At 37.0% G+C, this 23,391-nt stretch overlaps 1 protein-coding gene across 1 annotated transcript in view; it reads right to left on the bottom strand.

Moving 5' to 3' along the window:
• The window catches only part of LOC126249416 (bromodomain adjacent to zinc finger domain protein 2B-like), a 352,537-nt gene that overhangs the window by 35,263 nt on the left and 293,883 nt on the right, over window positions 1-23,391 (bottom strand). Inside the window, exons 32-33 of the mRNA XM_049951070.1 lie at window positions 21,831-22,050; window positions 1,795-1,916 (exon numbers count right to left, since the gene is read on the bottom strand). Coding sequence (XP_049807027.1) covers window positions 1,795-1,916; window positions 21,831-22,050 — 342 coding nt within the window. The remainder of the gene's footprint in view (window positions 1-1,794; window positions 1,917-21,830; window positions 22,051-23,391) is intronic.

The following is a 23,391-nucleotide window of genomic DNA, read 5'->3' as shown; positions in this document are numbered from 1 at the left end:
GATGTGTGTTCACATATCCAAACTACCAGAGAACCTTCCTTGGTGAGAAGATTGGGAAAGGGTGCATTTATACTTGTGACAACAACTGATGAGCTACATGAACAAGAAATAGTTATAAGGCACTGTTAGTCACATATGTTATGATAAACTTGGAAGAAATTCTTCTGGTATTCCTGTCATTTATTCAATATTAGTAGGAAGCACAACCACTTCTTGCAGTCTGTAATTCTTGCAGTCTGTAAGACATCAGCAATACTTAATTTCACTGCTGCCTTAAGAGCATTCTGTTTCAACTAGTGATGGGACAACTAGTCTCCGTGGCCATGTCAGTTACACGAATGTTTTCACTCATTCACTGGATTTTAGTGGTTTCAGTCAACGCAAGACAACCAACTGAAACAATTCTCTGTCAGTTGCAACCAATATATGAATGTTTTCATTCAGTCTCTGGATTTGAGTTATTTTTACTAACATATTTTTTCACCTTTTCCCACTAGGTCATTGGGGTGGAAAATTTTTCGAAATTTGTGGGAAGTTCCTATGGGACCAAACTGCTGAGGTCATCAGTCCCTAGGCTTACACACTACTTAAACTAACTTATGCTAAGGACAACACACACACCCACGCACGAGGAAGGACTCAAACCTCCGACAGAGGGAGCCGCATGAACTGGCAAGGTGCCTCAGATCGCACGGCTACCCTGTGAGGCTGTTGGGGTGGGCGCATGGCACCAACACCATAGCCTCCTCCTGTGGCCGCCAGGGCCAGGGTTGTAGCCAGCGCAAGGAGATGGTGTGATAGCTAGCGCAAGCGCACCACTGCCTGTGCCTGCACTAACGGCAACTGGCCACTCCATCACCTCCTCGCACTGGCTGTGACCCGGGCCATGGCAGCTGCAAGACATTGACATGGAGCATGCATGACACAGGCGTTGTCTCAGACTTTAATTTTACTTATAGATATCATCTCTTTTCAGTAACACTTAATGCAAACAATAGCAAAAATGTGTCAATGTTCCTTTCTTCTTCATGTACCCCTAAGATAACTCCTATGCTTGCTCAGTATTGTACTCCCAATGAAGATTTATTAGTTATGTGTTAATTGCACATAGAACAGTTTAATTCACAGCATTCTATTTATCTGTTTTAAAAGGTGAACAGTAGAATTATTCTTTCAGCACATAATGAAATGAATGTGGTTATTGCTTGTCTTCGGATACACCTGAGGGTATGTGCACCCCAGTTTGTATTGTATACCACTAGTTTACTTCACCTAATGAAAGTACTGCAAACTGGTTTCACTCAGAAAAATAACTGGATAACTTGGTCAGCTAAATCCCTAAGCAGTGCTTTCAATTGAATGAATGAATGAATGAATACAAGCTTCAACCAACAGAAAAACTGAAGACTGCTTTCACTTGAAAAAGAAAGAATGAATAACTCAGTCAGAAGTATACCACTGGACGGTGTTGATTGTTTTCATGTAGATGCTACTTGAGACTAGTTTCATGCAAAAGAAATGAATGAAAAAAATTCCTTCGATACATAAAACTACACCTGACTAATTCGACTGTTTCCATTCAGTTGCCCTCATAGGCAGATTTCACTCAAAAGAATGACAGATAATTCAACTGATACATAAAGCTACAACTGTTTTCCAACAACCAACTGAATCAATTGTTTTCATTTGGTTGTTCTCTCATTAGCTTCAACCCGCCTGCCATTTATATGAACAACAGTCAAACAAGAATTGTGTTTACAGCCCAACATTACAAGAGCTACATTATTTACTTACCAGTCCCCTTCTGGAATGTTCTCCATTTTTGGCTTGAAGCAGTATGTGTGATAGCCTTTGTCACATCCATCACACAAGAGTAACTTGTCTTCATTGTCTCCACTATGACAAAACTGGCAGTTCTGAAAAGAAACATAAATTAATATGAAATGAATTGAAACCACTATTTCCCTCCCTTCCCTTTTATGCATGCACATATATAAGTGCATGCTCATATACATCTACATGTTCTAAGTGTCTCTGTCTGTGTCTGTCTGTTTCTCTCTCTCTCTCTCTCTCTCTCTCTCTCTCTCTCTCTCTCTCACACACACACACACACACACACACACACACACACACACACACAAACATAAACATAGTGTGAGGATCGGAAAAGTTTGCAAATTACAACGTAAATATAAAGAAACGGTGTGAATTTCCAGGTCAGCTAACCGTGGAAGAGGAAGGGTTCTGACAAAGATAAATAACATGAAAAGAGGATGAACATGTCCTGCGAATATATTAATGTAAAGTGACATATGGGAGAGTTAATTCATGGAACTGTTAAATAGCACAAACACACAAAGACTTAAGAAAATCTTCCCATACAATACTTTGTACATAATGGCATGGCTGTTTTACAGCATTGTTGGCTGCCTATTGCAACCCTATCTTTATGTCTCTTCATCTGTACAAAGCTCTCCTATTAGCTGTCTTTCCTGCTTGGTCTCCAGTCCAGCCTTTCCAAGGTCTACCACTTTTTATTCCTTCCTTGATGTCTCCCCATCCACACTTTCTGAGCTATTCCATTACCATCCATGTGTTTCCTATGGCCATATTGTTCTAGTTGTTCTCTTTTTATCCACTATACAGAAGTTGAATATATTTTCATAATTTCCATAATGTCTTCATTCCTTACTCTATCAGTTACTGTGTTTCTACAACATCTCTAAATCATCATTTCTTTTGCATAAAGGCTTGCTTTCAGGCCACATTTCTTACATTAATAAAAATCATGTATTAAAAGTTCTCGTTAACAGTGGTAAAAATGAGTTCACCATCTGGAAGGAAACCACATATTCATGATGCCTTCTTTAATACCTCACAACTGATTACAAATATGAAGTAATATTCCTGAAGAGGTGGAAGTTAGAAGATGCATGTATTACGATGCAGGAAGGATAAAGATAACCAAGTTGGTGAGCACTGTGAATTCCATTTCTCAATCAAACAATACAAATTAAATAACAAAGCTTCTCTTTATACCTATAATATGGCAAGCCCAAAGAACCCTAATCGTGAAAGAAACATTCTCTAAATTTGCACACACAGAATAAAACTATTAAGCATTTGCAGATGATGGACGGATGACTGAATCAAAATATTTACTCAGTGTTGCATATAAAAAGCCATATTATCAATATAAATTTGAGCTCAAGGTCCAGGATGAAATATTTTGAACAGCCAAGGAGTTAACCTGTGTTAAAAATAGATAAATAGCAGAACAATTTTTATAACAAGCTGTGAAGATACTATGGTGGCTTTGTTTCTTCAGAAGAAATTCAAGAAAGCAGTGACAGGATTCATGATCTGGTCTAGTATACATTTCTAATTCATAACATCTGATTACTGATGGGACATAAGACAAGAAGCCTCCATGAAATAGAAGAGCTAGTAAAGTATATGTGATGTGAGTGACATTATTTTAACAGTTCTGAGTCACACATCAATTTAACAGCCTCCAGTAGACAACACATTTATATTTGGAAACTGTGAAAATGAAGTTCAATAGCTAAAAGAGCACAGCAGGTTTTAAAATAATGTAAGAACAAGAATCAAATCATTGGTCCAGGTTTCTTATAGAGCCATAAATAGTGGGCAGAAGGCAAAATAAACAACAACAAAGTGCTGTACAAGCAAATTACACAAACAAGGTTTCAGAGCAAAATAAAAAACAACAATGAAGTGTAATATAAGGAAATTACACAACCAAGGTTTCAAGACAAGAGTATTATCAGTAGAAATGTTCAACCAACAGCATAAAACTCATCATCTTATGACACAAATAATTTATACACTAACTCATCACTTATAAATTACTGAGAATAATTACATGGTATTCACTCCAAGTCATCTTGTAGACACATCTTTGAAGTGCTAAGCTTTCTAATTGCACCTTCACAATGTATACATTCAATAATAATGTCCTTCACTGTTCATTACTAAAGCTATCAATGGTTTACAAAGGTATTCAATATGCAGCCCAAAATAATCTTATCATTTGTCCAATAACACATTATGTATGACAAGTAGCAAAGTAAATTTTTAATCTAATAAAAAATGGGTTCTCCCGACAATGCCTCCTATTCCATAGATGGATTTTAAATCAGAAATAACTAGAATACATAATACAGTTCACTTCACTGTTAAATTTAAATGCATTTCATTAATAAGATGAGTAGTGTAAAAGAATAATACAGGTATTTTCATTAACTTTAATGCACTGTGCTATTTAGTGATCTGTGAAAGCCCAGTCTGTGGCCACATCAACATCACGTGTATACAGCCTGTGAACTGACACAGTCCACATTATTTCCATAGTTATCACATAAATGGTCTCAGACAGTTGTATAATCAACAGTGCAGATCTATCGCTCGGAAAGACCTAGTTCACTTATATGTTGAAAACATTGTAAACAGAGTGCTGATTTCACTCAAAAGTTTCTCATGTGAACAAAATTTCAAAATTCTTTTCATGATACAAATATTGCAACTCATATAGCCTTAGTTTATGCAAAAATTTCAGTGAACTTCTCTTGAAAACAAAGCTTGAATTTTAAAATCCATGGCAGTATTGGCACATAATTTTCATAAAAACAATTACAGTATATGGTTCTGAGCTTAAATAACAATAATCACAACTATTCAAAGTAGTGACAACCTTTTCTGCTACACCATGTTTCTTGTTTGGAAACTCACATACTTCAATGTGCTTGGAAGAAAGTGTTGTCTAGTTACGCTTGTTGTAAAATGTATGACCCTTTCATGAAAATTGTGTAGAGTGTGACCACATCTATTTCACACTTGACACTGAACAATGGCCATGGAAATATGTCACATCAAGGACATGATCATGGAATTTGTGATGCCTGGGTATTCAGTACACTGAGCTGCAGGGGAATACATTGTACTGTCTACATCTACACTCTGCGAACCACTGTCAACTGCATGGCAATGGGTATGTCCCACTGTACCAGTTATTAGGGCTCTTTCCCACTTCCATTAACTTATGAAGCACAGGAAGAATCATTGTTTAAATGCCTCTGTGCATGCTGTAATTAGTCTAATCTTGTCCTCACAGTCCCTATGGGAGTGAAATGTACAGGGTTGTGGTATATTCCTATAGTCATCATGTAAAGTCAGTTCTTGAAACTTTGTTAGTAGATACTATATCGCACTGCCTGTGTTTGTAAAAAATACAATGCAATGTGCTCCAAAGGAGCATGTAGCTTACACAGATAGCCTAAATGGTTAAGGTGACTGCTCTCTACAAGTGGGAAATCTTGATTTGAGTCCCAGTGGGGCACGAATTTTCAATGTCATCAATCCATTCTGTAGTTGGAGAGTGCCCATATTCGCAGCTGTGAATACATTTACTGTATTTTTTAGCAGACTTTCTCAGGATAGTTTCCATCTATCTTCAAGAGTCAGCCTGTTCAGTACTTTCAACATTTCAGTGACACTCTCCTGTAGGTCAAACAAACCTGTGATATTTGTGCTGCCTTACTCTGTATACGTTCAATATCCTCTGCTGGCCCTATCTGATATGGGTCCCACACACTTGAGCAATATTCTAGGATGAGTCACACAAGTAACTGGTAAGCAATCTTCTCTGTAGAATGAATGCATTTCCCTAATATTCTGCCAATAAAAAGAAGTTTGCTACTAACTTTACTCAGGACTGAACGTATGTGATCATTCCGTTCCAAGTCTGTACTATGTGTTACAGCCAGGTATTTGTATGAGTTTACAAATTCCACCTGTGACTGATATTATATTGATATGATACTACATTTGTTAGTTTTCTGAAGCACACAATTTTACATTTCTGAACATTTAAAGCAAGTTGCCAATCTTTACACCACTTGGAAACCTTATCAAGATCTGTCTGAATATTTGTGTAGATTTGTGCAGAGTGTTCTTCATTGTAGATAACTGCATCTTGGCAAAAAATCTGAGATTACTATTAATACTGTCTGCAAAGTCATTGATACAACATAAACAGCAATAGACCCAACACACTTCCTGGGGCCACATCCGAAATTACTTCTACATCTGTCGATAACTCTTCATGTGAGATACCATGCTGTGTACTTTCTATGAATAAATCCTCAATCAAGTCACAAATTTTGCCCAATACCCCATACATTTGTACTTTCAATGTTAAGTGTAGGTGTGGTACAGGGTCAACTGCTAGTTAGAAATTGAGAAATATTGCATCTAGCTGACTTCCTAAATCCATGGCTTTCAGGAAGTCATGTCATTGTCACATCAAAGCCACAATCAAGTCCTAGTCCAAAGGCAGGGTGGTCGATGAATCATAAAACTTACAATTGAAAGCATGTTTATTACTGACACTAATATATAGCCAGAACAGAACTAATCTCCTAGGTGGAGACTGCAGTTATTTATATAAGCAATGGATATTCCATAATGTTAGTATTTATACAACCATGGCATATTCCAGACATACAAACGTTACAAACATAAGATACGAGGGTTGGCACTTAAATAGTGGCAACTATTTATTCACAACCGATACAAAAGAATTACACGTTTGCACCTGTAACTATCCTTCAAAGTAGTCACCAGCATTGTGTAGAACCCATTGCCAGTGATGTGGAAGGCATAGTATACCATTAGCAGAGCCTGTTCTGTGGATTGTGTGAATGGAGTGGTCTACTGCCTGTCAAATCTTTGGAACAGTTCTGAAATGAATGCCATGAAGTGGTTCCTTCATCTTCTGAATCATATCAAAGTCACAAGGACTGAAGTCCAGGGAATAGGGTGGATGGTACAGTACTTCCCAGTCCCATCGACCGAACAGAGCAGCCACAGCTTGCGCAGTATGCGCCTGTGCATTGTCACACAAAATGATGAGAGGTTTGCACAGAAAGTGTCACCGCTCATTTTGCAGAGCTGGTCACAGGTGATGCTCCAAAAATGAACAGTAATACTGTGCACTGACAGTCTGGCATGGAGAAATGTAATGCATTAGGATAGCACCATCACAGTCGTACATGAGAATCATCATAACTTTCACCATGCTGGGGCTCTGACACACTTTCGACTTTCGCGGTGACCCATAATGACGCCATTCATTGGAGTGGCGTTTCAGTTTTGGCTCATATGATGTGGCCCATGTCTCATCCAGTGTTATGATTCAGCATAAGAAAGCCTCTCCTTCGCCCTCATAGCGCTCCAAGTGCATCTGAGTAGTGTCATAACGCATCTATTTCTGCATTTCCATCAAGTCATGCGGAACCCATCTTGTAATTTTTCACATGCTTCAGGATGCGAAGCACAGTTGTATGCGCTAATCTGGTTTCGTGGGGGAGCTCACGAACCGTATGGCATCGATCACTGTCCACTAACACGGCAATAGCAAACACTTCTTCTTCATAGATGCTAGGACGCCCTGCCCGATGCATGTCTGTCACAGTTTGCCGACCTTTGTTGAAGGCTTTTACCCAATGTGCCACTGTTCTGTAGGGCAATGCTGATTCCCCGCATGCCTCTTGAAGACCTTGATGACACTGTCATGCTGTACAATCTCTGGCACATTCAAACTTGATCCAACTCCATTGTTCCTGTTTTGAAAACATAGTGACACCATTACGCTAGACCGCTCACTCACAAGTGACTGTGGTTCCCTCAACTGTGCACATGCCGGTGACATGGGACACATGGGTCCATTTGCTCGGAGGTAAGGTACGTATGTCAACAACGTGTGCTACCAGTGACAATAGTAGATTCGACTGCATAGTGTCTCCACAGCAGTGTTGCCACTATTCAAGTTCCAAACTATGTATTTAAAGAACACTACAGAAAAGATAAGTATGAAAACAAAAAAACACATAATTGCAGGCAGGCAGGTTGGAACTGGCGACCCGCACCACACCAGCCAGACACTTACCACTATGCTACTATACATGCACCAGAGCTTGTAGCATTCTTTCTTACCCCGGAGAAACATAAGCCATATATTCAGAAGTGCTCATTGGAGCCAACTACAGCACCCTGGCTCAAGTTTTTGACAAGAGTCCTCCATATGTCCGAGCTGGCGGATCCTCTCATTCTGGTCATGTTATTACATTCTCTTCACTATGGTGAGCATGGAAGGCAGCCCCTACCACAATACTTCAGTCTCCTTGAACTTCCTATCATCGATCTGCACCTCTGGACTGTAGTAAGACTTCATACAGAGGATGTGGATGATATATCTGTGTTTTTGTGTTCTTGATGAAGGATCATACTCCTCAACTTCACATGTGATGTCAGACAAGTAGAAAAGGATATGGTACGGCCCAAAGTCGTGCTCTAGTAACTTTTCTGATAGTTCCACATTCCCCACAGGTGTAAAAATCCATAGCATCTCTCCCAGACTGTATCTCACTGGCCAGTGCTTATAGCACTCTCTGGTTGGTGTTCATCAGGTTGCCAGTTCAAACCCAACCATTACAAATTACTTGTTATTTCATATTTATCATTTGTGGAATGTTCTTGAAACATCTTATGTTCGTAATGTTTGTATATCTGCAATATTCAATGGTTGTATAAATACTAGCATTCTAGAATATTTGATGTTTGGATAAATAACTACAGTTTGTATAAATAACCACACTCTCTGTCCAAGAGATCAGTTCCGTTCTGGCTGTACATTGGTGCCAGTAATAAATGTGCTTCCAGTTCTAAGTGTTGTGCGTCACTGATGACCCCCCCCCCCCCCTTTGGATTAGGACTGTATTGTGGTTTTGACATGGCATTTTTTGGTGGAGACATCAGGTACTTCTGAACATCTACATCACTGTGGCTCCAATTACACTACGTAATAGATGACGCTTGCATGAACAGGAACCAGAAGACAAGCAGTACCTTGTTCCTACGACCCCTATATTCAGAAGACAGATGAATTCCAAAACAGCAGTAAGTCGGTTGCACACAGACATGCATCAGTGTTTTCTGCAGACACTGGTCATGACCTGATGAAATTGCTGAAAGGATTTGACCAAGTCACCAAATACAACAGTCGAGGTGACATGATGTGTTTGGCATCTGTGTACTTTTACTTGGACAGCATAGCCCAGCAATGGTTCAATAACAATGAAGAGGAGTTAAATAGCTGAGACATTTCCAGGCCAAACTAAAGAAAACATTTGATGACAATCAGCAGCAAGTCCACTTGGAAGAAGATCAATCAAAGAACAGGGTCCAACATCATGGGGAAACAACACTGTTGTACATACAGAATGTTTTGTTCCTATGTCACATTGTGAATCCTAACATGACAGAGGCTGACAAAATCTCACACTGCATTAAAGGAGTCACAGAAGACATGAACTAAGCTCTTCTAGTAAAGGACGTCACAAGAGTAAGCAGTTGTAGGAAACTAAATGACTGGAGATGATTTTAGGCAGAATTTTGTGACATGTTACAGTGCAGTAGAACAACTCTTTGCTAACTCAAAACCTTACAGTAAAGACCATATTTAAATGCTCCAAGATTGGGTACCTCTCTCTACATCACATGACACTCCTTTGTATTGAATGAACAATGCTCAACTGCCGTCATAAAAAGTCTATTTAAATTACATTCTTTCCTACACTACAGCAAGTTTTTTGTTATATCACAAGAAGACCAACACTGGAGACATGGGATCTTTAGCAATGACTCAGATTTTTCTACAACACACAATGAGCTACTTCAGGTATGTACGCTTCAGATATCTCAGTTCAATGCAAGTTAAATGTCTGTCTCCTACTGAAATGGTCACATTGCTGTTTCACTTTGATGGCAGATATAATTTAGTATAGTTAATATGCCTCATCATATTGAGAATACCCTCAGTGCCAGTCGTTACCTTCATTTGATGAAGCATATAATTTTATTAATTGTGAAGATAAGAGATCCATTAGAAATGACAGCACAGCTGTCCTGTTACCCCTTAGTAACAGAAAAGAGATGCTGGTGATTGTTTAAAGCACATATGAGCAAGCACAGGATGGCCCATCTTTTAGAGCTCTGGCTGACTTCCCTGCAAAGTCCAGATAAGCACAAAGGGTGGTTATAGTGGTCATTGTGAGCTCCAGCGTTAGATGATTAATGGTGTCTCATGGAAACAGCTGAGAGAGCAGGTAGGAATGTCAGTCTTCACTGCGTGTGTTTTCAAGGGGAGGGGGGGGGGTTAATTAAAGATGTGGGGAAGGTTCTGCTAGTGGCTATTGGAAGAACTGGGTGCAGCCCACCACAATTTGTAGCTCATTTCAGCATGAATGTCATGTGGCACTGAGTTACTGATCATTTACATGTTGGTAACTGACTACTTATTTCTGTTCAGGAATTTCTCTGGGATATGGACATGGAGCTGTACTCTTAGAAGTGAGGAAATCAACCACATTAATCACAGATGAGGGCATTTGTCCTTGAGAATTAGAAACATAAAACAAGCATTATTGTGGTATTAGTCAAGAATTTGTCTCAACATATTACAGATAATAATGCCCACACAATATTAAGAACAGAAAGCAAGCTGAAACTAGAGCGGAATAACGGTGAAATTGTAAATTCTGACTGGAATATGTACCACAAAGGAAAACTGAATGCCAATGGTGGCACATATCCTATGGTGTAAAGAACTCAATAATATCTTGTGAGGTTATTACATATTCTGAATGTGAAATAATATGAGTAAATGTACCAAAGGGGGCTCAAACATGGTAATCAGTTGCTTCTATAGGCCATTAGCTTTAGGAACTACAGAGTCATAATGCCTGAGAGAAAATTTTGGAGAATAATGTGTTACGATTTCCTGATCACACTATGGTAACTGAGGGAGATTTTACCTTATCAGCTATTAACTGGGAGATAAATGCAGGTGCCAGAGACAAGGACTATGTGAGACTGTACAAAACTTTTTTTTCTGTAAATTACATTGAGATTCAGCTAAGTGAACTTACTTATAAGGGTCACCACAGCTTCCCGGTAGTAGCCAAAAAACAAACTCTTCAATTCACTGAACAAAGAGGAGGGAATTAATTGCAATAATGATATTATAGTAACTACAGGTGTTAAGGGAATGTTAAGAATTGCAGAGAAATATTTCTGCTTAAGAGAGTGTGACACGAATCAGATGTCAGATTATCTGAGCAATCATAACAAGTCTGGGGATGAATATGTGCAGTATAAAACAATAAAACTCAAGAGTATTACACAATATGTTCTAGACCTGCACATTCCAGGTAAGGTTGAGTGAGACAGAAGGACCTGGTGTTATCAACAGTGGGCTCATTATAGTATTAAATATTCTTTATATAATGCTATGCCTGTCTCTTGCTCAATATCTTAGCTATTAGGTGAGTGGCTATATTTCTTAATATCAAAGTAAATAGTGTAATCATCATTGATCCTAATGTTGGTATGAACACCAAATTGCTCAACAGGTCAGGTGTGCACTAGACATTAGAGGCAGCTACACTGAAGTTCTCATGATAAACCAGAGGTTAGTAGTTGTGAGATATTTAGAGAAAATTTAAGTGTACAATGAAAGGATAGGGAAATGGGAATTGGAGATGGTGCATTTGTTGCAGTAGACAAGAAAGTCAAATGCACTGAGATAGAAGTTGAAGCTGCCAATGAGATCATTTGGGCAAGACTCTGTATCAAGTATGGGTGAAAAATTATAATGGGTCCTTCTGTTGACAACTGACCACATGATTCTCCTACTGATGTAACCCAAAACTTTAGAGAAAACCTCAGTTCACTTGTATGTAAGTTCCCCAATGATACAGCAACCATTGGACGAGACTTTAATTATCCAACAATCAATTGGGATATCATCCAACAATCAATTTGGATAAGTACAGTCTTTTTAGGCATGGGCATGACAAGACACCCCCTGATATGTTACTAAATGCCTTCTCCGAAAACTACCTAGAACAAATAGTTCAGAACTCCACCCATGACGGAAAATATGTTGGATCTAATAGCAACAAATTGAAATTGGTATCAGAGACCATGATGCAGTTATAGCAACCGAGAATACCAAAACATAAAGGGCAACTAACACAAACAGAAAGATTTATATGTTCAGTAAACAGAGAAAAAATTGTGTCATATCTCAATGAGGAACTTGAAACTTTTACCTCAGGACAGGAGCATGTTGAGGAATTATGGCTAAAGTTTAAAAGAATCGTTGACCATGCACTGGATGGGTAGGTACCCAGTAGGACAGTTCATAATGCAAGAGGTCCTACATAATACACAGTCACTATAAAGAAACTTCGAAACAGACACCACTGCAGAATATGTGTAAAACAAAGTGTAGGGCTATAGATAGAGAGATTCTGAATGAAACAAGTTTATAAGTCAACAGAGCAATGTATGAGGCATTCAATAACTATTGTAGCAGAATACTGTCAAATCATCTTTCACAAAATCTGTAGAAATTCTGGTCATATGTAAAGGCTGTTAGTGGCACCAAAGTCAGTGTCCAGCCACTCACAGACAAGACTGAAAACGTAGTTGAGAGGTGCAAATCAAAAGCATAAATTCTTAACTCTGTTTTCAAATATTCCTTTACAAAGTAAGACCCAGAAGTATTGACCCAACTTAATTCTTGGACCACTGAAAAGATGAGTGAAATTGATATTAGTGTCAGTGGCACTGACAAACAGCTGAAACCATTAAAACTGAACAAACCCAACAGCCTAATGGAATACCTATCAGATTCTATACACAATTTGCACCTGAGTAGGCCCTCTGTTAACAATAATATATAGTAGATCCCTAAAACACAAAAACTGAGCCCAATAGTTGGAACAAAGCAGACGTCACATCTGTCTACAAGATGGTTATCAGAAGTGATCAACATTTTATAACAGAATTTGTCTACCAAAGCACTGAAAATTTCAATTGTGAGTTTTCATCTTCACTTTCCCATCCATGGTATAACAACCAGAAGGGGATTTTAGTCATCCAGCAACAACCAGGAAAATCTGTTAGTGACACACAAGACAAAATGTCCTACAAAACAACTGAAGAGACCACTCTACAAAACTTATATTTAAGATACAGCTTACTACTCAGATATAGCTCACTATTCATATGTATTACATTATCTGGTGACAATAGTGAACTTTTTGGTGGGTGTTCACAATAGCAGTGTGATCAGAAAAAATGATGTACTTGTACAAAAGTTTATGTTCACTACAAAATCTATAACCAGACAGTTTAGTTTATTTATCTGCATGTTCCATGATTAATAACTGCAAACTCTCACTATGATGTGCAACGTGAAAGTTTTATAATTATCATGTATGTTCTCAGTGAAAAATATGGTAACATGTCGATCATTCACATATGATTTCAATTTGTGTTTGAGGTTAATTCAATTATCTTTTAAATTTTTTACATCACTGGGTAGGTGATCAAATAATTTTATGGATGAGTGGCTCACTCCTTTTTATGCCACACTGCAGTTGAATGAAGGATAGTGGATGTCATCTTTCCTTCTTTCTTCTTCAATGAGCGGTTACCACTATATATGATGCCATAAGATATTTGCAAATGAGAATAGAAAATGTAAGTCAACTTCTGACATTTTGATCTCCACAGTCCCCTATTAATGCAAACCTTACAGATATTAGATTTGAAGATGTGTAACTGTGATTCCCAGTCCTAGTTCTCATACACACCTATGGATTTAGAGTCTGTTTCATTTATTATTAAAACTGGCATATTATTTCTAATGGAGTGGTCAGGACTTGTGAGGCACAGACCTGCATTAATTTCAATTTTTCCAAGTTCAGTGACAGTCACATGCGCACAACCAGTTTCTAGTTTTTTTTATCTATTTACATTTTCAGTTGTTGAAGTGTCTCCATTAGGCTTGATTACAATGCTTGCATCATCAGCAAAGTGAACTACTTCAGTTTCTTCGATAGTCATTTATATACAACAGCAATATGAGCAGCCCAAATATCAAACCCTGTGGTACAACTGTAGTGCTGTCTGTAATGCACAGTCCTTGTGTTTCTTATTGGATACATATCACACTCCCAAACAACTGCTTCAACTTAAAACTTTGCCCTGAAAATAATTGATAAACTGCGATTTAAGTCATGAATAGTTGATTCTAGATGACTATGCACCCTCTGCCTAAATCATTAACATTTAACACTTAGAATCAGACACAACACAAAAATACCTGGAAGCAATAATGTACAGAGATATGAAATGTAATGATCACATAAGAAGAAATCAATTTTAATGCAGGAAATAAGTTTTTGCTAACTGCTTGCATATCTCAATCTACACAAGGGTGTGCTTGTACTACACATGTACTACACAATCTTTAGGTTCAAAACCAGATTGAACTAATATAAGTAATAAAATGTAAACATAAAAAGTGTACTGAAGATGGTCATAGTCTTCTTTAAATAATCAGATAGTATAATAGAAATGACAAATATCTAGATTGGTAGACACTGTACAAAAGATGAGAATTATATAATTAAACAACTACCAAGAATATTTGAAGAACTGGTTTTCAGTGATAAAAATAGCAACAACATGTCATCAACTACATTGTGTCCTTTATGACATAATGAGATTAATTAGAACACACATAGTGACTGCAGATCTCATTCTCCCTACACACTACTTTTGAAATAAGTGAAAACAGTTCTTAATATATCATACAATGAAAAACAATTTGAGGCTTGTACTTTCCCATGGGCCTTAGAATGACTTGTACAGCAGATCTGAATGTAAATGTGGGATCTCAATCTACTGTCAGCTATAAATTTATAATTTTGCAAACAATTAAATTCAACAACAAATTTCTCTGCAATATCTCTTGGGATTTTGTTGAGGGTATCGGGTCTATCTTGTGTAATCCAATGAGTAATATGAAGCTAAATTTCTTAGACACCATCAGATTAAATATCTACTTAATGTATCACTACATTATATCTGTAATCATCATTGTATCCACATTAGAAATGGATCTGAAGTAAAATTATACCAAAGAGCAAGTATTACCAATATTTTCCAAAATACTTTAAGATTTAAGTGTATAAGAGAACCACACAGTGCAATATTTATAACAGGGTATCAAAATAATGAGAACTGAACATTATAAATTATCCAAAAGTCTCATAAAACATACAACAATTCTCTCTCTCTCTCTCTCTCTCTCTCTCTCTCTCTCTCTGTGTGTGTGTGTGTGTGTGTGTGTGTGTGTGTGTGTGTGTGTGTGTGTGTGTGTGTGTGTGTGTGCGCGCGTGTGCATGTGCATGCGTGCAACCACGCTTGTGCGTGCGCACATGTGCAGAAACCTGCAATTCCAAAAGCTTGTGCTACACAAAAGGCACGTTTACTAATGTCTACAAGCACATGCCAGCAAGAAAATGGTGCATAAGAAGAAACACTGTTAAAATTAATAACAGTTAATAGGTCTGAACTGTTAAGCATTTTAGTATTAGCCACTTGCATTAAAATATAATTACAAAATAAAATTATCCAGAGGATAGCAGAATACAGTTTTAGAAATCAATACTTTCTGCTGTATTAAAGAGACTGCAAAAATAATAGAAAAAAGAGTGGATTTTAGGAATTTAGGTAGGATACAGTAAAACCATTTTCTTTTTTCTGATAAAATTCACATTGCTCCACAACATCTACATTTCAGTTCTTGCCCCTTCATACCTAAATGCAAATATTTCTATATCAGTGTCCAGTCTTAGTCTTATTTGGTGTGAATGTAATAATTTCATTTAGAAAGTGACCACCACTACAAACTTGAGGTCACCTCATTTACAAGAGTCATTTCATAAATAACACACAGGTCGCCAACACCATGGAATGACTGATGCATCTACATTGTTGGTTATGTCACTAGTAGCCCAAGATTTGTGGAAGAGGCTTGGCTAGTTTTGCTTTTCTCAGCTTAAAGTTCAGCATGAAATATTGTATATTAAGATCAAAACTTAACATGGCAAAATGTAAATGAAATCCAACCATAAAAGCTTCTCATTGGGCTAACAGTTTTCATGAATGCCATTTGAGCATAAACAACAACCCATGACGAGGAATGCCAAAAACATCAACAGACAAACAAAATATGAAACTTATGAAAAGATCATTGTGCAATATGTGAGGAAATTTCTGAAGCTGCAGGGAGTCAGTATCCTGACACATAATTTGAAAAAATTCTGTGTAATGGGTCCCTCTGTGCTTGAGTGCTAAACAGTATTGAAAAATTCCTAGACCTGAAAACTTTCTGAAACACAATTTGACATTGAAAGCCAATCTTACTTGCTTTTAACCATTCATGAAACATGGGTTACTTTGAGCTTAAATCCCAACTCTGCGTTGAAATTACAGTTGAATGAGATGAACTAAGTGAGATGGCACAGTGGTTAGCACAATGGACTTGCATTTGGGAGAATGATGGTTCCAACCTGTGTCCAGCCATTCAGATTTAGGTTTTCCATTATTTCCCTAAATCACTCCAGGCAAATGCAGGGATGGTTACTTTGAAAGGACACAGCAGATTTCCTTCCCCATCCTTGGCACAATCTGAGTTTGTGCTCCATCCCTAATGATCTCAATGTCAATGGGATGTTAAACCCATTCTTCCTTCCTTTTGAATGAGATGAGAGGTCAGTCATCCTCAGGGCCAAAACAACTTCAAATGTCAAACAAATGATGATCTTTGGTAACGAGTACTGCTGAATCAACTCAAGAGTGTATTATTGTAAATTCATTCAACAATTTAAAAGGAAAATACACAATAACTGACCTTAGTTGCTTGAGGCTGGCTCACTCATTCTCCATAGCATTGCTTGCCTGCACACTGACAATATCATAACTAAAAAGCTGCGTTAATACATTTGGAAAATGTTATCTCATGCACCCTAGAGCCCTGCCTTGAATCAACCACACTTTTAATTCCAAAGTGGAAACAACCTACGTGAGGATGCCATTACTCATCTCTGGTAGAACCTTCTGTTGCCACCTGAGTCATTCATCAGTTGAATAAAGATGGGTTGTTAGAACTATAAAATTTCTATTACACTGGGACACAGGTTATCGAGAAGCAGGGATACTGTAATGAAGAATTGTGAGGAAATAATGCAAATAAATAAACACTGAAATAAATAAAAAAGTTTGTGTACTATTTATGAAATGGCCCTTGTATTTAATTATATTGTACCTCCATATCATAAGCTCATCATCTTGTATGAATTACGTGCAAACACACATTGATAAATTGTTATTTTGTAAATAGATTTAAATCATCATTATCAGCAGTAGCATATTAATTTGAACATATTCACAGCCTATATAAACAAAACAAAGTTTTCCTAGTATCACCTTTCAACTTTCCACGCCACTCAACTCTTCCATGATTTCATTCATCTCTTTACTTCTGCTAATATTATATGAAGGCAAGACTAATTTACGCAGTGTTTTGGGGAAAAAAAAAAAAAACCTCCTCACAATCTTGTAAGAAAAACATCGAAATCAAAGGCATTCTTCTTGGATTGCAATCTGTTGTTGAAGTCACTATAAGTGGTAGGACAATGACCACAGTATTTAATTAGATGTAAATCTAGGAAGATTATGTTCTTTTGAACATCCAGTATTGCTTTACATTTGCAGCCAGGCCATACTTATGAGAATTTTGTGAGTTGAATCAAATCATCTTTCATTACTCATTATGTTAGTTTTAACTTTCAACTCCTTTTTTCTTCACCCTTGCTGTCTTCAGACACCCTTAATATTTCAACTCCAATCTCTATACACTCCTTTTGAAACATAATTTTCTTCTACTATTCCTGTCATGTTCGCAACTATTCCCAGGGACTGCACTGATTACCCCCATCACGCAGAATGTGATATGTGGCATGATGCTACATTTATCTATGATACATTACTTAATCCAGATATATTGCTTAGGAATCATTTTGTTTTTAGAATGTCTGCAATTTGGTGGTGGCTGCTACCTTTTATTTTTATCTGAGCACACAATTACTACTCTCATCCTTTGCAGATCATTGTGCAAGTAGCACTGATGTTGAACTGTCTTGCTCTTTTACAAATGTTGGCTTACCACTCCCCAAGCCTCATGAAGCAGAAGTGTTCACTGTGAAGCATCCTTCAGTAAGATGTAATTGTACATCCAGCTGCACAATAAACCATGTATTTGCCTGTTAAGTATACGATGCAGTTTAGTAGCTTATCATTCTCCCAAGAATCCTGACAACTAACACCACACCAATCAGCACATTCTGCACAATACGTTCCCCTGATCACTTTGATTTGAGACTTTTTCATCTATTTTCACAAACTGAAGCTTATTCACAAATAATAATACTAAATGCATCACTTCATTCTCAGCATCTTCTGTTTTCATGATGTTAAGTGACTTCTCCACAAATGTTTAGCACAACCTGGTATTATTTTTTTCCTTTGTCCACTTTCTTTTCTTTATTCCTTTTTTTTAATATGTCACTTCTGCTACTATTTATCAAAGTGATAAACAATGTTACATTTTGTTTGTTGCCATCTCCACATTGTTCAGAAACCAATTCCATAATCTTCGCAACCTTCCTCCAACGATATATTAAGTATTAAAATCTCTTATAATATAAATCTGCCTTTGAAGTCAAAGTCATTACATTACAAATCTAAGTTGAGTCTCCTACTAAAGAAAAGTATTTTCACTACCAAACTTTGTGTGACAAGACTGAAGATATGGTGGCTTGCTATTTATAATAAAAAAAAGTATATATTAACATACTGTGTTAAAGGAAGGGAATGGAGCAATACTACTGGCTCATCTCAACTATTCCCTTGAAACTTTTCAACTGGTCATTTAGAGAAGTTGTTGACATCAGATACCACTTTCATCCATTTCAACTTAATTTCATGTTTTCTGAAAATGTTACCTATTTAAATATGTCAAAATATACCAGTGTTGATGCATGAAACATACACACTTCTTCCTCTTGTATTTTCCAAAGTTCTTATTTTCCTCCATCATTTATAGTGGTTGTTCTTTGTTACTTATTGTTAGTAAAAGAAAGTATGTGTGAAATATAAATCATCCAAAAACAAAAAGGTCAATTTTGATCGACAACTTCATTTTTGAATTCTGATTCACAACAAAATTCTGTGTCCTGGTAAAAATGTGTGTTTGTTATTTCAGTAACAGATTTTTCAGAGGAGTGGGACAGATTACAAATCCTCTGGCTATCTTGTAAGAGACATCAGTATTTAGAATTACACTGACATATATCACAGATAACAGTAGACGGAAAGGAAGGAATATTGGGTTTAATGTCCCGTCACCATCAAGGTCATTAGAGATAGAGCACAAGCCTGGAGTGTGTCAAAAATGGAGAAGGGAATTGGCCGTGCCCTTTGAAAGGAACCGTCCTGGCACTTGCCTGGAGCAATTCAGGGAAATCATGGAAAACCTACATCTGGATGGCTGGACGCATGTTTGAACCATTGTCCTCCTGAATGCGAGTCCAATATGCTAATCACTGTGCCACCTTGCTCGGTGTGTGTTACAGTGATTTGCTACCATATAAATCTACTGATATGGCTTGTGTGCCCTAGTCATTCTTAAATTGCAATAAATGATGGTGCTTCAGTTCAGTTATGGTATATGTTAACTTATGTTAATAATCAAAATGATTATGAATTTATTAATATTATCAATATTTATGACAGAGGAAGATAGTTTATTTTTCAGGTGACTGAATAACAGTGGAAGGAAGTGGCTCACAGAAGCACAAATTCAATAACACATTTTACTCTCTATCTTTTAAACGATTTTCTGAATTTGAATACATGGATAAAGGAAAACTTAGGAAACAATAATGAGAGGGAGTAAGTGCAATATTATTATTATTATTATTATTATTATTATTATTATTATTATTTTGTGATTCCTGATCCAGTGTTTGGAGTAAGTTTTCCTTAGCTACAGGATTTGCATATTTTTCTCTTTGTGTGTCTCAGTTTCCACCATTCTTTTTTAATCCAAAAATTTGAAAATGAACTTTATTATTTTTTATTTGAGTGTGTTTCCTGCAGTTGCTCCTGATCACCATGGGCTGCAAAAATTGAAGTGACACTCACGAAGAGTGCATCTTAATCTGCCATTAATGACTGACATTTACATCCAATTAGTCAAGCAAATACCCAGCTGCACATATGAAGCTGATAAAAAAATGCTGCACTCAATAATCATATGAAAACTATCACTATTGTAGGTATACAGTAATTTTATTTAAGACTCAAAGTCATAATTACAGTTGAAGCCAAACCTGTGTATATAGTACCCAGGAAATATTTTCACTTTGTGTGATCTTAAATCAGAAACCTTATAAATGATCAGTAGCATTAAACTGGTACTCTGTTACATGTAAATTACAGAGACAGGTGCTACTAGTCTTTGAACAGCTTTAAAGTGCTGCTTCATTACATGATGCAGCAGGACATAAAGTTGTGAACATGGAAGGAAATTATGTAATGTCTTGTTTATATTTGGTTACATCTATTAAATAATTTGCATTGTAAAATATCCACACATCAGGCATACATAATTTATCCTTGATGATTGGTAATAACTATATGCCAGAAACTAAATCAAAGTGGAATTTTCAGTTGTATTTAAATTTTCCCATGGTCAACAAGAGTAGAAATTAAAACATATTCAAAATGTTTCATAATTAATAAAATTGCAAAGTGAGTGATGGTGGAGACAAGAATTATGAGTTCTAGATTGACTTCTTCCATGATACTGTAGGTCTGTTAAAAAGCCATAATTTTTTTAGGGTGATCAACTGTAACATATAAGACAATATATAATGAACTGTGAAGAAACTTTGTGTGGCAGTACTGTAAGTTCTCTGAAGCTGAAAATAAAGTAATTTGTGTTGGCAGAAATGATGCTGAACTTCCATTCTTATTACTTATAAATAATATGTCATGTACTAAATAGCTTGTAAGAGTTATGCAAAACAAAGAGACACTTAATTAATCAAGGTGAATCAAAACTTAACCTCGACAATGCATAAAACTAAATTAGAAGTGAGATTATACTGAAACAGCAAACATTACTTTTAATTTCCTCAATGAAAGTTTGCAATAATTGAAAAAATAGTTGTGTGCTCTCACACGAGATCTGCCTTTACTTGTGCATGGTTGGGCACACAGTTTTAATCTGCCAGGAAGTTTCATTATTTTACATGTTTGCACTTAATTCAACTTAAATGATGAGCTTCAGTTTTAAATACACAGCATCATGGAACAAATGCCAAAAATAGCAGTGATCAGCTGCAAATTCTTAGTCAGTAAATTAAAACACACACGTGGTATGCACAGAAATCAATTGACACCACTATAATACAATGGGACCTCATTATAATCTGGTAACTTCTACAAATGTGACAGCTCCAAAAATTTGAAAGGAATATGTATTATGAATAATAATAAAAATATTAATATGCTGATTAATTGTACTGATTCACATTACATCATTAATATGTCATCCTTGGGTTCAGATTTTAATTAGTTAAACCCCCTAATAATCCATGTAAATGGAACAAAGTGGTTCTTCATTTTCCCACTCAATTTGTTGGAATTATATCCCACTCTCAGATACAATGACACTTCAAGGTTTTACTGTGGAGAAAGCCATAGGAGGATGCTAAAGGAAACAGTCAGAACTGAAAAAGCAAAATCAAGCGAATACCCACACTAGAACCTTTGCCGGATGCGGATGTAACCGAACTCACGGCTTTCATGATGCTCTTGTCCCAAGCGATGGAGGCCTCGAGCATGTAGAGAGCCATCGCAAGTTGTGCTGATGTGTGAGCACGCCCCACAGCCTCCCGCCACACGGCCAGCCCCTTGGGGATGCTGTCATCACAGGTTAGAGTATCTCCAGATATGCCAGACAGGTTTACATCCCCTGAGCTGTAAACAAAAATCATGTGATAGAAAACCACCATATTTGTAGATTACTTGTTTGTACTTCTTGTACAAATAAATCACTCAAAACACAGTCAACCTCTATGAAAAGACACAGTTCACACAGTTCGATAAAGGTTTCAAAGAAAATTATCGGAACATTAGCACGTAGTGTATACAGCTCGTCAGGTAACTGCAATCTCCTTTAATACATTCCAATTGAGAGTGAAATGTCATAGCACAGAAGATAAAGACAAAAGTCTTTTACATATCACATGCTCAACAGCTTGAGCAGGAACAGACATGCGTAATTTCACCAAATTAATCTTTCAAACATTTTTGTTAAAACAAGCAATACTTCTGATAGTTTACTATCTTTATTTGATTTCATTTGGTATACACTCTGGGATATTTCAGCTCAGTCACACCTGCCTACCTGCACATAAAAGGAATTTGTCATCTGTCCCTGTCTTCAGCTGAATCATAAATATCAGGTTGGTGTAAATGCAAGATATTTGCAATTTTCACAATGGCATTCTTATTACATGTTCTTTCATGGAAAATCATTGTTTGCAACAGCCACTTGTTGAAAAAACTACTATATTTAGTTGGGGCAGCCTCTGCACTCAAAGGGTGTATTTCGACTACTTACTAAAAAACGAAATCAGCACCTCTCTTGCTTTCCCTGTGTCTTTACAATTACTACTACTACAACAAATACCCAAATAAGATATAACGAACCACTTATTAGTACATTAGACCACATTATCAAATTGGAAGACATGTGACTGTTAATATAATTAACACCGAGAACCATATCCCCTAGCTGGCTTCCAATACTTCCTTATCTGCTCCTAATTCCACATGTCTCTCACCCCCTCTTCCAGATCACCCCAACCCCCACCCACCTTACGTAGATCCACAAATCTGTTAGTGGGAACAATTATGTACACATCGTTGCCACAACTACAGCAATATGAATATCCATTGTGTGTGTGTGTGTGTGTGTGTGTGTGTGTGTGTGTGTTTGTGTTTGTGTGTGTGTGTGTGTGAGAGAGAGAGAGAGAGAGAGAGAGAGAGAGAGAGAGAGAGGGGGATGGGTGGGGCAAAGGGGGAGGAGGGGATAACATGAACATACACTAGAAAAAAAGCAAAAGTTCAAATAGCATTGTGTTTTATGATCTGTTGCTTGTAACTGTACATACTGCATTAGTTATCTGCAGGTGACTGGTAGCATTTCATTATTCTTGTTTGCTGTTTCTAGCCTGTGATTTCCATTATCTCAATAATTCACCTCCATATTGAGTTCTTATTAGACTCCCATGAATTTTCTACTATGAAAATGAT

This window comes from Schistocerca nitens, chromosome 3 (genome assembly GCF_023898315.1).
Source record: "Schistocerca nitens isolate TAMUIC-IGC-003100 chromosome 3, iqSchNite1.1, whole genome shotgun sequence".
In the NCBI taxonomy this organism is placed as follows: domain Eukaryota; kingdom Metazoa; phylum Arthropoda; class Insecta; order Orthoptera; family Acrididae; genus Schistocerca; species Schistocerca nitens.
Note: the sequence above shows the minus strand (reverse complement) of the source record. Positions and strands in the feature narration are given on the sequence as shown.